Source organism: Chenopodium album, chromosome 11 (assembly GCF_948465745.1).
Source record: "Chenopodium album chromosome 11, dcCheAlbu1.1, whole genome shotgun sequence".
Lineage (NCBI taxonomy): Eukaryota > Viridiplantae > Streptophyta > Magnoliopsida > Caryophyllales > Amaranthaceae > Chenopodium > Chenopodium album.
The window spans coordinates 17,295,420-17,311,403 of record NC_137844.1 but is presented as its reverse complement, the minus strand read 5'-3'; the positions used below and the strand labels follow the sequence as shown (position 1 = coordinate 17,311,403).

Below are 15,984 nucleotides of genomic sequence, written 5' to 3'. Positions count from 1 at the left end.
GTAGGGAATATTTCAAGCATTACCCCAAACATGAACCCCACTGTGATCATACACTTAAGCATGGTGGCGTCCAAAGGGAAGAAAGCTATAGCGAAAAGAGTCGCCAACAAGTTTTAGGAACTTGTAAACCGTTCACAGGGTGAAGGTTACACCCCTTAACGATCCAGGAGATCGTCAACTCCAAAAGGTCTTGAACCAAATAGGGTTCGGGGATGAAGGTACAAATCCAACCTAAAAGAGATTGAACCTGCCCTGAAAATAGGCCTCTACTTTATTCTTCTCGTATTCATGTGCGCTTTCTGACTAGCATGCAATCAACAGATTAACCCTAAACCTGTTTATCTATGTTGGTTGAACTTAATGCAGAAGCAAAACTATTATTGGTGATCACTTGAATTATAATCAAATTAGCCTTAAACAAGATTATTAATTATCTTATTAAGCGTGATTACAAGTACAAATTCCCTTTAAACCTGCATAAAAGGCGTGATCAAGCAATAACAATATAAATATATCAAGCAACATAATAATCATCATAACCATATTAAAAATAAAGCATAATAATAGCAAGATCCTAGGCATGATATTAACAAGATTAATAACAAATCATAGCATGTCACTAAACAATAAAGATCAAAGCTTTATCCCTAGCATGATACTAACATGATATTAGAAAAGAGAATAGGAAGAATCGAAAGAATCATAATAAGAATTTAAACATGATACTAGAAAGAAATAATAACATCCTAACATGATACTAGGAACTAAACAAATTTAAACATGCTTTCTACAAGAATAGAGCAATAAGATTACATAGTTGGATGCCTCGTACCTCTTTTTAATAACAAAATACACGCGTTAGTAATTTCAAGGAAAATATAAATCAAAACAATCAAATTAAATAATTGAAATAGAGATTTGGGACCAAACCCTCAGAAATTATAACCTTTCACGTCTAGGGCGAAGGCAACAATGAACTTGGCTAGGTGTATCTAGATCTCGTGAATGCGAAATTTTGTTAGAGGGAAGGTTTAGAAAAAGAGTGAGAAAGCTTCTAGTTTTAGAGAGAGAGAGATAATGATTGTTGTAGATAATTGATTGTTGATTGAAGATGATGAGAATTGAGTGATTGAAAACGGAGGTTCAGGATCCTATTTATAAAAAAACAGTCCGAAATAGGTAGAATTTGATAAGGAATAAAACTCCACGCTGTCGCTGCAAAACCGACCTTGTCGCCAGGTGACAGGGTCTTTCGCGTGGCGAAAGCCTGGATTTCTACACGCTTTCAACACGGAGTTCACATATGAATCAAAATCAATTTGTAAAGTCTGTATGAAACTCGAAATCGTATTTTTCATAAAATAATATTTTATTCCAAATAAAACTTATCAAAATATAATTATTAATTCTAATCTTATTAGGATCAAAGAGAACCTTCTAGAGAATTCTAGAAGACTATAATCAATTCTAATAACTTTAGGAATAATAATTAACATTGGGGCCTCCCCTAGATCATTGGGCCGCATGTAAAGATCAATCGGGCCCAGTTTAGTGTTTTGGTCATAACTTCCTCATTATTCATTGGAATTAGGCTTATAATATATCGTTGGAAAGCTCTTTGCAAGCCCCATCCAACTACACTATTATTGGACCCTTTTCGTGGACCAAACTAAACTGGATTGGCTGTTTTCATAAAATAGAGTTGTTTTCGAAAACAGAAAGAAAGAATTTTAATAAAAACCAATCGCAACACTTGACATTTCACACTTTCACCTCATTCGATAATCATTCGACGCAAAAGGTATTCATCACTGGGTTTGATTTTGGGGAGACACATTTGGGTGTCTACAGATTGATTTTATTGACTGGAAATCAAATGCTGATTTAGTGGATGTTCCTTTCTCGGGACCCACTTTCACTTGGACTAATGGACTATTAGCAAACCCCCTTCTAAAAAGGTTAGATAAAGCTTATGCCACAAGCACTTGGATGGATGATCACGCAAATGCTAGTGTTCTTCACCAAACGATTGTGTTTTCTGATCATGCGGCAATTATTTTTCGGGAATCTTGTAATAGCTATTTTTCGAAAGATCCTTACAAAATTGAAAATTGATGTTATCTTTTCCGTGAGGTGTTCCACTTAGTTAGTTCCCATCAGCATACCAGTTTGCCGGGTTCCAAAATGTTTTCCCTTTCTCGAAAACTAGATAATTTCCAACGACAACTCTTGGCCTGGTGTGTCCATCATAAAAAATTATGGGGTATAGATTGGATGGGTACTCAAAAAGCTATCTCGTCTCTCAGATAATTTGGATTTTGAAGCTTCCACACATCAGTATCTTTACAACAGAAAATAAATTATGAATTAGGCCCATCTTGACTTTTTGTATTAGAAACAACGCTCTAAGATTAAATGGGATGCTCTGGGGGACACGCCGACTCATGTCTTATTTGCTTCAGTCCAAGAGCGTAAACAACGAAATAAGATTTTTTAGTCTTAAGAATGTGTTAGGCGAATAGGTATCGGGTGCCACAAGGGTTACTCAAATCTTAGTGGATTATTTCTCATTTCTATATAAATGTGATGTTTCTTTGCCTTCCCCTGTAGATTGCGACTGGGATGACCTACATATTTCGGTTCTACCTGATGTGGCTTATCGACGTCTTATGCAACCGTTTTTGAATTCTAAAATTAAGGAGGGCATTTTTCATATCGGTGACGATAAATTTCCTGGTCCTGATGGTTTTACTTCGGCTTTTTTTAAGACTCATTGGTCCACGATTGGACCCTCAGTGATTTCTGCTATTCAGTTCTTCTTTGCTAATGGGTATCTTCTTAAACAAAGGAATTGCACTTTCTTAGTGTTAATCCCAAAGGTTAATCAGCCAGATAATCCTTCTCAATTCCGTCCTATTGGCTTACGTAATATCATATACAAATGTATTGCCAAATGCTTAACAAACCGACTTCGGCAGTATTTACCCCTGCTTATTTCGGATTTTCAGACTACCTTTGTGCCAGGTCGCCTAATGGCAGATAATAGTCCACTTGCATGAGATTCTTACTTATATGAACTCTTCGTCGAGTAAATTTTGCTCAGCCGCCTTAAAATTGGATATGAATAAAGCTTATGATAGGGTGTAGTGGGATTTTCTCTAGAAGGTGTTGTGCGCTTTTGGTTTCCCTCTGTATTGGGTTCATATCATTAACAGTGTGTTTCCACTGTTTCCTATGCAACACCCCAATAATTCTCCCTTTTCCAAACCACTTAATTTAAATAAAAATAGAGGAGAATCATTGACATATTACCGCCACGTGTTAAAACGTTAAGGCTTTATCAAAGTATTGCAGCGGAAATCCAACTTAAATCTTAAAATAATATAATTTAGAAAACCAATAAGTCAAAGCTTACAAATTGAAACCATAAAGGCTCTTATTAAACCAAACTAATATTCAAAATCCCAAAACATAATTGAAATAGTAAAACATAAAAAAGTTCAACACAAAGAACGAATACTCTCAATCACACCAATCCTTTGACAATGCGTATGTCAAATCCCCGAACTTCACATCATCAAGCTAACTTGTGCAATACTGCTCCCCAATAATACAAGTGTAATAATTGGATCATCACAGGGTCATTGAAAGGCGAAGGCCATGACCAAAAGAAAACACACACAAAAGCACACAATCAGCAAAGCTGAGTACATATAAGGTATAACGTACAAAACCTAATATGCTCAATTAATTAAAGTAAATAAACATACAAAATGAATTCATTAATCAAGACTCCACACTTAAACAATTCAATCGACTCAACAGACTTACTAACCAATTCCAAACACTTGACTCTTTATATTTAGTTTGATTAATTTAATTTGGAGTAAGCAATAGATGAGGTTGTCCAACCCACCAAATCATTTTGGTCCCAAATGACCATTTAAATTAAAATTTTAGCGCAATGCAAGAATGGGCACGACTCCATTCTCACAAAGTTAGTTTAGGATCCGATCTAACTTTCATTATAAAATAAAAATGTAAATACCAAAAGAGAAGAGGACATGTTGATCAAACAAGCCTCGAAAAGCCACGGGCTACCACCGTGTACCCCAACCTATAATTGTCAATACTCTAGAAGTGCACACTTTCCAGAGTTTTATTGCTCATCCTTGTTTCACTTTACGTGATTACAATTTTAATTAATAGCCGACTCATTTAAGTAGACCATACATAACAATCATACATCATCAATTCACTTTTAATCTTATTTAGGACAATGGTGATCACATCACAATTTGACCTTTAATTCCTTTAAACTTCCAAATTATCCAAAATTGTTGAACATAGTCAACCCACCTAGCCATTTCGGCTTAATCCACTTTTACTTAACATACTAACGAGTCATGCTTGAGTAATAAATAAAATAATAATAACCTTGTGGAATAATTAATAAATTCATTCCACTTAAACCATTCAATTCCAATCCTTCAATAATCCAAATGTGGTTAATAAACCAATCCAATAAAAATATGCTTGTATCAATATTCCATACAAACAATTAATCCAATATAATTCAACATGCTTGCATCCATAATTCCATACAAACATAATCAATTCACCAAAACATGTCTCATAAACAGAAGCACATGAATTTATTAAATGTATAACCAAACAATTTCCATCCAAGTGTTCTCTAAACATGAAGCTAAGTTCTTTCTTTTTGGTACCTAAACATGATACTACTTACAACAAAGTAGACATGTACATACCTCGTATAAACAATCCTTTATGCCACTTTTAATCACTCAAAAGTCTCCTAGGGAATAATCACCTCCTAGAAAACAATCAAAAATCACAAATTAATACCCAAACTAATTTCCAGCAATATAACTTTAATTAAAACTCCTTAAAACTTCCTTTAAAACATGTTTTAATGCTTAATTAATCATTAGAAATCGAATAGGAACAAAAGCCCCAAATTAATTTGATTATTAGAACCCTAAAATCCCAAATTAAATAAATTAAAATCCTAGGTTTATAATTCATAAAATCTTAAAATTTATAATATAAATATAATCTGAAATTTATATTCTTTATACCATCAAAATATAATTTGATACTAAAAATATAATTTTTATACTAAAATCAAACCCCAAATCAATTAAATTAACATTAAGCAAAATAATGAAACAAAGGAGGAAGGAGGAGAGGAAGGACAGCAGCCACGTGGCTGCTGGTGGCACGCCGGCGATCAGGGGCGGCGGCGGCCGACGACTGGCGGTGGTGGCTGGCGGTGAACAGTAGCAGTAGGTGGAAGTGAGAAAATTCTCACGTAGGAAAGGAGGAAAAAAAAAGAAAGAAAGAAAAGGAAAAAAAAAAGAAAAGAAAAAGAAAAGGAAAAGAAAAAAAAAATAAAAAAAATAAAAGAAATAAAATAAAGGAGAAAGAAAATTAGACTAACCTTTTGTGTGGAAAAAATTTTGGAGATGTATGGGGTATTTATAGGGGAGAGAGTTGTAGGGTAAGTAGGAGTATTGGGCCTCATAAAATTAATGGGCCAATTAGGTAAATGAAATGGACTAGGCTTTGTTTGTATGGCATAAATTGTAGAATGAAAGCTCATAAAATAGTTTGTAACTAAAATAATTTTCGACCCAAATTAATAATTTGAAACTTTTTTAAAATAAAATCCGGAAAAATATAAATAAATATTATAAATAAAATAAATTTTCATTTATAAAATATTTAAAAATACAGGGGATTAAAATCTACCCCTCTTAAAAGAAGTTTCGTCCCGAAACTTAGCAAAAAATCTCTTAAATTGTAAAACTTTTGCATAAAGCCATTTTAAAATTTTCAAAATTATCTTGCTAGAATTCCAGTTGTGTCAAAATATTGACACTAATATCTTATCACCATCCCAATTTACGCACTTCACTTGATACGTAAACAATAAAATAGCTATGAAAAGCATAAAAACACCACAAAATAGCATAAAATAAGGCAAAAAGCACGAAATTATACGCATTCTACCCCCCTTAAAGAACAAGAGTTACGCCCTCGTAACTCACCTCATTAAATAACTCAGGATATCTCTTTCTCATATCATCCTCAGCCTCCCAAGTAGCCTCCTCATACTCTTGGTTTGACCAAAGAACTTTTACAATTTTCACATCCTTATTGCGCGTACCACGCACCTTATGATCCAAAATTTTCACAGGCTTTTCCTCATAAGTTAAAGTCTCATCCAATTGAATCGATTCAGGTTGTAGCACGTGCTTAGAATCAGGAACATACTTTTTCAATTGAGAGATATGAAACACATCATGTATTTTCTCAAATTCCATAGGTAATGCCAATTTGTAAGCAACTTTGCCTACACGTTCTAAAATTTCATAAGGACCTACGTACTTGGCACTCAATTTGCCCTTCTTTCCAAATCTCATCACTCCTTTTGTAGGTGAGACTTTCAAAAAGACTTTAACACCCACATTGAACTCATCATCTCGCCTTTTCAAATCGACATTACTTTTCTGCCTATCTTGTGCAGCCTGGGTTTTTAAAAGAATCAACTTCACTTTGTTCACCATTTCCTCAATATACTCTGTTCCTAAAACAAGATTCTCACTATAGTCATTCCAACATACAGGACTTCTACACTTTCGACCATATAATGCTTCGAAAGGTGCCATGCCAATGCTAGCATGGTAGCTATTATTATAAGAAAACTCAATCAAATCCAATTGATCCTCCCAAGTACCTTGAAAATCCAAGGCACACGCCCTTAGCATATCCTCCATGGTTTGATTGGTCCTTTCAGTCTGTCCATCCATTGCTGGGTGGAACGCAGTACTCATTTTCAGTGTTGTTCCCAAGTTGGCTTGAACCTTTTGCCAAAATTTGGACAAGAACCTTGAATATCAATCAGAGATGATGTCCTTAGGCACTCCGTGTAATCGAACTACATTCTTCACATAGACCTTTGCCAATTGTTTCTTCTTCCAAGTTTCCTTTATTGGAATAAATATCGCAGACTTTGTAAGTCGATCTACAATCACCCAAATAGTGTCATTGCCACTTTTGGTTCTAGGCAATCCTGTGACAAAATCCATGGATATCGAATCCTATTTCCAACATGGAATCTCCAATGGTTGAACCTTGCCTATAGGTCTCTTGTGATCAATCTTGACCTTTTGACAAGTCAAGCATTTAGTCACAAACTCAGCTACTTCTCTTTTCATATTTGGCCACCAATACAACTCTTTCAAGTCCTTGTACAACTTGTCTCCTCCCGGGTGTACATAATATGGAGTATTGTGGCTTTCTTCCATGATTTTTCTCTTTAAATCCTCACACTTTTCTGGTATGCACCATCTTTCTTTGTAACTCAAACTTCCATCATCATGGATCTTGAAATCTACATTCTTCCCTTGGCTCATTTTCTCCTTAATCAATTGGATTCCTTCATCACCTTTGTGACTCTCTTTAATTTCATCCAACAATGAACTCCCAAGTGAAAGAGCACTTAACCTTGCTTCTACTTCACCATAGCTCACAACCTCTAAATTCAAACGCTTCATATCTTCACATAACTCGTCAGACACGATTAAAGAATTCACACCATGACTTGATTTCCTACTCAAGGCATCCGCAACAACATTTGCTTTCCCTTCATGGTATTCTATGTTCACGTTATAGTCATTGAACAATTTCAACCAACGCCTCTGTCTCATATTGAGATTCGTCTGAGTGAAGATATACTTGAGACTTTTGTGATCCGTAAAGATCTTACACTTTACTCCAAACAAATAATGTCTCCAAATCTTCAATGCAAACACTACAGCCGCAAGTTCAAGATCATGTGTAGGGTAATTGATTTCATGAGATTTGAGTTGGTGAGAAGCATAAGCTATCACCTTCCCATTTTTTTGCAACACGCACCCTAATCCATTCTTTGAAGCATCATTATATACTTCAAATCCATCACTTCCATCAGGTAAGGTTAAAACAGGTGCAGTGGTTAAACGCTCTTTAAGAGTTTGAAATGCTTGTTCACACTTTTCATCCCATTCAAACTTACTTTCCTTCTTCATCAAGGTAGTTAAGGGTCTAGCAATCTTCGAGAAATCCTTCACAAACCTTCTATAGTAGCCAGCTAGTCCTAAGAAACTCCTTATGTCAGACACATTCTTAGGCGTAGGCCATTCACTCACTACTTGAACCTTTTTTGGATCCACAGAAACACCTTCTTTAGACACATAATGTCCCAAAAATGCAACCTTCTCTAACCAAAACTCGCACTTTGAAAACTTAGCATACAACTTATTGTCTCTAAGAGTTCTCAACACGGTCCTCAAATGCTCCTTATGTTCTTCCTCACTTTCCGAGTATACCAAAATATCATCAATAAAAACAACCACAAACTTATCCAAATACTCATGGAATACTCGATTCATCAAATCCATAAAGATTGCAGGTGCATTGGTCAACCCAAAAGGCATAACTGTAAACTCATAGTGCCCATATCTAGTCCTAAAAGCAGTCTTAGGAATATCCTTATCAGCAACTCTTAGTTGATGGTACCCCGAACGTAAATCAATCTTGGAAAACACACTAGCTCCCTTCAATTGATCAAACAAATCATCGATCCTGGGCAGTAGGTACTTATTCTTTATTGTTACATTATTCAACTCCCTATAATCAATGCACAACCTCATGCTCCCATCTTTCTTCTTCACAAATAAAACAGATGCTCCCTAAGGAGATGCACTTGGCCTTATATACCCTTTATCCAACTATTCTTGTAGTTGCACTTTCAACTCTCCCATCTCAGCAGGTGCCATTCTATATGGTGCCTTAGAAATTAGTGCCGTCCTAGGAACCAAATCTATTGTAAACTCCAATTCCCTCTTTGGTGGAATTCCAGAAATCTCTTCAGGAAATACATCCAAAAACTCATTCACAATTGGCACATCTTCCACATTCACCTTATTACTCTTTTCCAAGTCTTGCACACAACAAAAGAATAAAGGATACCCTTTACTCACAAGTTTTGACAACTTCATTGCAGAAATAATTCCAATACCTTTTGGTTTCCCATAACGTCTGTAAGACACAGTCTTTCCCAAAGGACTCCTTAAATGAATCTTCTGTATCTCACAATCAATCTTAGCTTTATAAGTGGCCAACCAATCAATTCCCAAAATAACATCAAGGTCACTTAACTTAAATTCTATAGGATCTGATGGAAAATCAGTATCTCCAATCCTCAAAGGTAAACCCTTATGCATCTTGGTGCACCTCACGACTTCTCCAGTAGGTGAACTAATAGGCAAGTTAATCGGATTCGGTTCAACTAGTCCTAATTGTTTCACAACAGAACTAGAAATAAAAGAGTAGATGGCTCCAGAATCAAATAAAGCTTTAATTAAAATAGAATGAATAGAAAAGTTACCAGTGACAACATTAGAAGACCTTTCAGCTTCCTTCTTCCTCATCACAGACAAACGACTTGGAGTGACATTCTTTCCTTGATTCCCGGAGTTGTTGTTGCTAACATTTCCGTTCTTTGTATTCCCAATTTGACCATTCGAATTCCCTCCTTGATTGCTTGTTGGAGTAAACTTGTTCCCATTCCCTTGTTGCTTTAGTTTGGAGAAACAGTCAAACTCCCTATGGCCCTTCTTGTTACAAAACCTACACACAACCAAGTTCCCATCACAATCCTTTCCAGGATGATCCTTGCCACATCTCTTGCAGTTGTAATGCCTTTCAGCTTGGCCATTAGGTCTAGAAGATCCTCCATTGTTTTGAACATTCGTATTCTGGAAATTCTCATTCCTTGGCTTCTTAAAGTTACCTTGGTTACTCAAATTTCCAAAATCCTTACGTTTTTCTCCGACACTTCCACTTCCACTCTCAGGTGTACTCCTGACATTCAGACTGTACAGGTGCGCTGCTCTCCCATAAACCTTATCAAGAGTCTAAAGGTCTTTCCAACGAAGTCCTTCTGAAACTGTTTAGTCAAACCTTGCTCAAATCTTTGAGCCTTCAACTCCTCAGTAGGCACTACTTCAGGAGCAAACCTCGACAAGTTCATAAACTTGTTATAGTATTCAGTAATCGACATATTGTTCATTTGCAGATTGATGAACTCTTGAGCCTTTTGCTTCCGTAAGAATGGTGGATAAAACTTCTCCCTAAGTTTGGTTTTGAAAGTCTCCCAACCAAAATTAGCCTCAGCACAAAGTACATTTCCATTATCCCTCCACCAAATATCTGCCTCTTCCTTCAAATACATGGCAGCTTGATCCACTCTCATATTCACAGGACAATTCAAAGCAGCAAAGATCTAATCAAACTCCCTAATCCAATTCTCCAGAAAAGTTGGGTCTCCACCTCCCTTAAAGTATGGTGGTTTGACCTGAGCAAGCTTCTTAAACATCTCACCCGCAGGATTAGGATTATCATTGCGGTTTTGGTTCAAGTTCTCAGCTAGAAGCCTAATAGCATCAGCTAAAGCATCGTTGTTAGCCATCCTCCTTCTCTGCCTGGAAGTATAACGCTCTTCTAGGCCAACATTGACACAAATGAATTCTACTTGCATAACACCTCACATTCATAAAATATATTAAGGTAGAAAGGTGGGAAAGGCCACACGATTGCCCCTAATAATTCACTTTTAAAGAAAATGATTATTAAATATTAATCATTCCTACGCACAAGAAAAATAATTCCCTTGATTCAATCCCCTCCAAAATTCAAGCATTAAATAAACAATATAATTAAATAAACATATAATAAACATATATTATAAGTCACATAACTACATGCTTCACATAATAATTATTTACACATGTCACATAGCACAAATCATCACATATAATTCCATATTACATGCTTTAAACCTTAAACATGATACTAGGTGATCACAATCAAGTAGCACCGTTAGGTAAAACATAAACAATTAAATAATTTGCATAATTATTTCATACAATAATAAAAACACAAAAGAATTAATTACAATGTATATAGAAAGAAATAATCTATCCTATACGCCCTTTCAAAAGTTACCCAAATCTCACCGATAAATAAAACAAGCAAAGAAGTTAAGAAAATAAAATAAATAATTAAATTCATTTTATTTCAAAATAACTTAGTAATTCGAAAATAAATAAAACAAATAAAATACTTTTTTCTTTTTTTCAAAAATTTAAATTAAACTTGAAATAATGTAGTTAAATCAAACTGATTAGATTTAAAACGTTAGGCGCCTAAAACTTTAAAATTGGCTTTAGTGGTAATAAAAATCTAACCAAAGCTCCCAGATACCACTTTGTAACACCCCAATAATTCTCCCGTTTCCAAACCAATTAATTTAAATAAAAATAGAGGAGAACCATTGGCATATTACCGCCACATGTTAAAACGTTAAGGCTTTATCAAAGTATTGCAGCGGAAATCCAACTTAAATCTTAAAATAATGTAATTTAGAAAACCAATAAGTCAAAGCTTACAAATTGGAACCATAAAGGCTCTTATTAAACCAAACTAATATTCAAAATCCCAAAACATAATTGAAATAGTAAAACATAGATAAGTTCAACACAAAGAACGAATACTCTTAATCACACCAATCCCTTGACAATGCGTATGTCAAATCCCCGAACTTCACATCATCAAGCTAACCAGTGCAATACTGCTCCCCAATAATACAAGTGTAATAATTAGATCATCACTGGGTCATTGAAAGGCGAAGGCCATGACCAAAAGAAAACACACACAAAAGCACGCAATCAGCAAAGCTGAGTACATACAAGCTACAACGCACAAAACCTAACATGCTCAATTAATTAAAGTAAATAAACATACAAAACGAATTCATTAATCTAGACTCCACACTTAAACAATGCAATTGACTTAACATACTTACTAACCAATTCCAAACACTTGACTCTTTATATTTAGTTTGATTAATTTAATTTGGAGTAAGCAATAGACGAGGTTGTTTGTTCTCTACATGGAGATTTTTTCTTTGATGATTTGCCGAGCGGAGTTTTCTTGTCTGGTTAATGGCATCCGAGTACCTAGGTTAGCTCCTCTTATTTCCCACCTATTTTTTTTTGCTGATGATGCCCTTTTGTTTTTCGAAGTCTGTCCCTCTGATTGCGATAATATTTTGGCGATAATCTCTGAGTTTTGCTCTATCTCGGGTAAGATGGTGAATCTGCAGAAGTCATTTGTTAAATTTAGTTCGAATACTCCTGATGACTACAAGGATTATCTAGCTTTTACTTTACGTATGGAAGCTCGTGCTTTGTTAAGCTCTTACAAGTTTGTTCTTAGGCTTTCTGCTTTTTCCTCTTGCATCTTTCGACTGCAGCAAAGTTAGTAATCATAAACCCGATTTTCCTGGCTTCCTTCAATCATGACCTTTCGGTCTTTAAGCTTCCATCTAGTATTTGTGACCGAGTGGATAATCTTTTGCATGGTGGAAATCTACAACATCCTCAAGAGGGATTTCTTTGGCGTCTTCTGCTTCACTCCATTTACCTAGAGGTTTGGGTGGCTTAGGCGTACGAAAATTAAGTTGCTTCAATGTTGCCTTATTAGCCAAGCACACTTGGCGTCTTATCCATAACTCTCAACTTCTGGTGTCTAGAGTTTACAAAGCTAAGTACCCATACATTGTGATTGGATTTTCGTGATCGTTCTTCTATCCGTTGGCCTTCTTGGGGGTGTCAAAGCATTTTGGAAGGCACAACTGTTCTATGTGCAGGGATCGCATGGAAGGTGGGCTCGGGAGTGAAAATCGATATTTTGGCTGACTGCTGGGTGCCGAGGGTCAAAGTTCAATTTAAGGACTCTCTAGAAGGCAAAGGCCTGCCTTCTACTATTGCTAGTCTGATTGATAGTTGTACTGGTTCTTGGGATACGGGTTTGGTTCATAAGCTCTTCCCGCTTGATACTTCCTTATCTATCTTGGGGCTTGAGTGCCCTATGCGACAAATGGACGACTTTATTTACTGGAAATTCACTCGTGATGGATCTTTTTCTATGAAAATATCGTACGCTTATTTATTAGGTCAACTTGTCTCTAACTTTGACTACGGATAATTGGTGGAAACGTTTGTGGGCCTCTAGAATTCTTCCAAAATGGAAATTATTCACTTGGAAGGTTATGCACTGTGCTTTACCGATGGCATACACTCTTTCCTTGAAAAGCATTCCCACTGATCCTCACTGTGGTTTTTTTCATCATCTACTAGAGACTTCCTCACATTTGTTTTGGGAATGTCCCTTTACCAGGAATTTATGGAAGTCTCATCCTCCGGATATGATGGTTTCTCTTCGCTTTGATCTTCCTTTTAAAACTTGGTTACAACAGGCCATTTTGCACTATTTTGATTCTAAGGACTGGTCTAAGCTGGATTGTCTTTTTGGCCTTTTATGGGGTATTTGGCTAGCGCAGAATAATCTCCACTTTTGGTCAGAAGTTTATGCCCCTTGGTTAATCCTTGACCTTGCCTTTTCTTGGAAGGATAGGAGAGCAGCTGCTTGTTATCTCATTTCCATCACTTTTATAGCTTGTCCCCCTACGTTTTCGAGTCACTCACCTTCTGTTGTTCTTCAGGGGTCTGCTTCTAATGTATGTGATGTTATTATAGTATTTGATGGTGCTTGGGATCCCGGGGATCATTCGGTAGGTGCAGGATGGTTCTTTTCTGAGGCTTCGTCTAGGGTTCGAATTGGTGGAGGTGCTTAGGAGTGTATCTCAAATTCTACTTTTCAGTCATAGTTACAGGCTTGTTTACATGCTTTACGTCACGCTACGCACCGTGGCTCAAGGATCAGAATTCTTACTGATTGCAGTTTAGTTCTAGGTGTTCATAATGGTCAAGCCAAGGTTGATGTTTCTATTTCATGGATCCAACAGGAAATTCGTGATCTCGTGGCACTGTTACATGTATATATGCCACATTCAGAAGGTTTCTCGCTTGGTGGTTGAGTATGCTCATTGCTTGGTTGTTTCTGCTCGGCGTTGTTTTTTACTGTGTTATAAGTTTTAGTTTATGTGTGTTTCTTTGTAAGTTCTCTTTGTCAAAAAAAAAAAAAACTTATGAGTTAACATCCCATTATCCAGTACTCCATTCATCCTTTATTTTTTGGCTCATTTGACTTTTTACGGTATCCAAGATGCGTATTCAAACTATTATATCTCTATATTTATATCCGTTAAAAATTATAAAAATTTGATATTAATAAAATATAATATTAGAGATGAGACGATTCTAATAACATCCCACGTGAATATATTATAATAATTTATAGATTAACAAAAATTCATGGTCAAAATATTAAAAGTTTGATCTATATATTTGCTATGACCTATGGGGCAAAAAATAAGGCATGGAGGGAGTATAAAACATTAGTATTTCTACTTCACAAATCACAATACTACCTCTTGTTTTCTAAACTTGACATTAATGATTGGAATGCAACCCTCAATTAACTATGAGAAATCGGAGGTGTCTTTTAGCAAAGGGGTGAGCCGGGAAAAACAAGAAGAGATGAGAAATGTAATGCATATGCGGCTTGTCGATGTTCATGAGAAATACCTTAGCATTCCGAAAATTATTGGGAGATCGAAGAAAATGGTGTTTGCAGCTCTGAAAGATAGATTTTGAAAAAAGCTCCAAGGGTGGAAAGAAAAGCTTCTCTCGGGGGCCGAAAAGGAAGTTCTCGTCAAGTCAGTAATTCAAGCAATTCTGACGTATTTGATAGGGGTCTATAAGCTGCCAGGAAGTTTTATTGATGAGATCCGATCTATGACGACAAAATTTTGGTGGGGTCACTTGGGCTAAAGAAGAAAGGTTCACTGGTTGAGTTAGGACTCTATGTGTAAACCCAAGTGTTTGGGAGGTCTTGGTTTTAGATACATGGAGGTTTTCAATGAGGCTTTGCTTGGCAAACAAGCTTGGAGGCTCATTACTTCCCCGGATTCTTTGCTTGGTCGTGTCATGAAGGCAAAGTATTACCCCAAAACTGATTTTTTTGATGCTTCTTTGGGGCTTAATGGGAGTTACTCTTGGAAGAGCATATGGGGATCGAAGGCTTTGGTAATGGAAGGTTTAATTTGGAGTGTTGGAGATGGTACGAAAATAACACATTTATGTCGATCCTTGGCTCTCTGATAAATATGGCAGATTTGTTCAATCTCAGAGCATTGATGGTCTCTCCTATGTATGCGACCTAATTGATCTTGAGACAAAGGACTGGAATTACAGCTTAATCTCCTCTAACTTCAATGAGCGAGACACACGCTGCATTTTGACCATTCCCTTGAGCATCCGGACCCCGGAGGATAGGATGACTTGGGTTTCTTCTATGAATGGAGTGTACAATGACACACGCTGCATTTTGACCATTCCCTTGAGCATCCGGACCTCGGAGGATAGGCTGACTTGGGCTTTTTCTATGAATGGAGTATACAATGTTAAAACTACTTACATGCTTGGTAAATCTTATGATTTGGATGCCTTCCATAAGGCTTAGGTGAACATATGGAGTTGTGATACTACACCAAAGGTCAAACACTTCCTTTGGCGTGTGTGTACAAGCTCATTGCCTACTCGTGAGCTGCTGTACTATAGGCATATGCTTGATTCCAGCTACTGTTCGTGGTATGAGAAGGAAACAGAAAGTCTTCACCATACGTTTTTCTCCTGCCCTGCTGTTTCAGATTTATGGAAGGAATGTGACTGCACTTCCCTTGTTCCCTCAGACCCGCATGAAGACTTTAAAGAGATGGTGGTTAGGTGGCTAAACTTGAATGCAAAGAAGAGCTCTGTTGGGGGTAACACTATTATGGTACATTTGGAATCGCAGGAATGATAAAGTATTTAACAACAAGGAAACCTCGCATTCAATAATTCGTGATAGAGTTCATAGACTTGTTGAGGACTGTGGTAAGTATTGCTC

The 15,984-nt window shown here is 36.4% G+C and overlaps 1 protein-coding gene across 1 annotated transcript; it reads right to left on the bottom strand.

Moving 5' to 3' along the window:
- Positions 1-8,798: 8,798 nt before the first annotated feature.
- LOC145566393 (uncharacterized) lies at positions 8,799-10,324 on the bottom strand. Its single transcript, XM_081625827.1, has 2 exons — positions 10,033-10,324; positions 8,799-9,958 (listed from the first exon to the last, which is right to left on the bottom strand). The coding sequence occupies exons 1-2, from the start codon at positions 10,322-10,324 to the stop codon at positions 8,799-8,801; spliced, it is 1,452 nt and encodes a 483-aa protein (XP_081481953.1).
- Positions 10,325-15,984: the final 5,660 nt, after the last annotated feature.

Bases quoted from the DNA above. Each gene is read 5' to 3' on its own strand.
- LOC145566393 (XM_081625827.1), bottom strand. From the start codon at position 10,324: ATGAGAGTGGATCAAGCTGCCATGTATTTGAAGGAAGAGGCAGATATT. The intron at 9,959-10,032 runs GTTTGACTAAAC...ATGGGAGAGCAG, and splicing joins GGCTCAAAGATTTGAGCAAG to CGCACCTGTACAGTCTGAAT.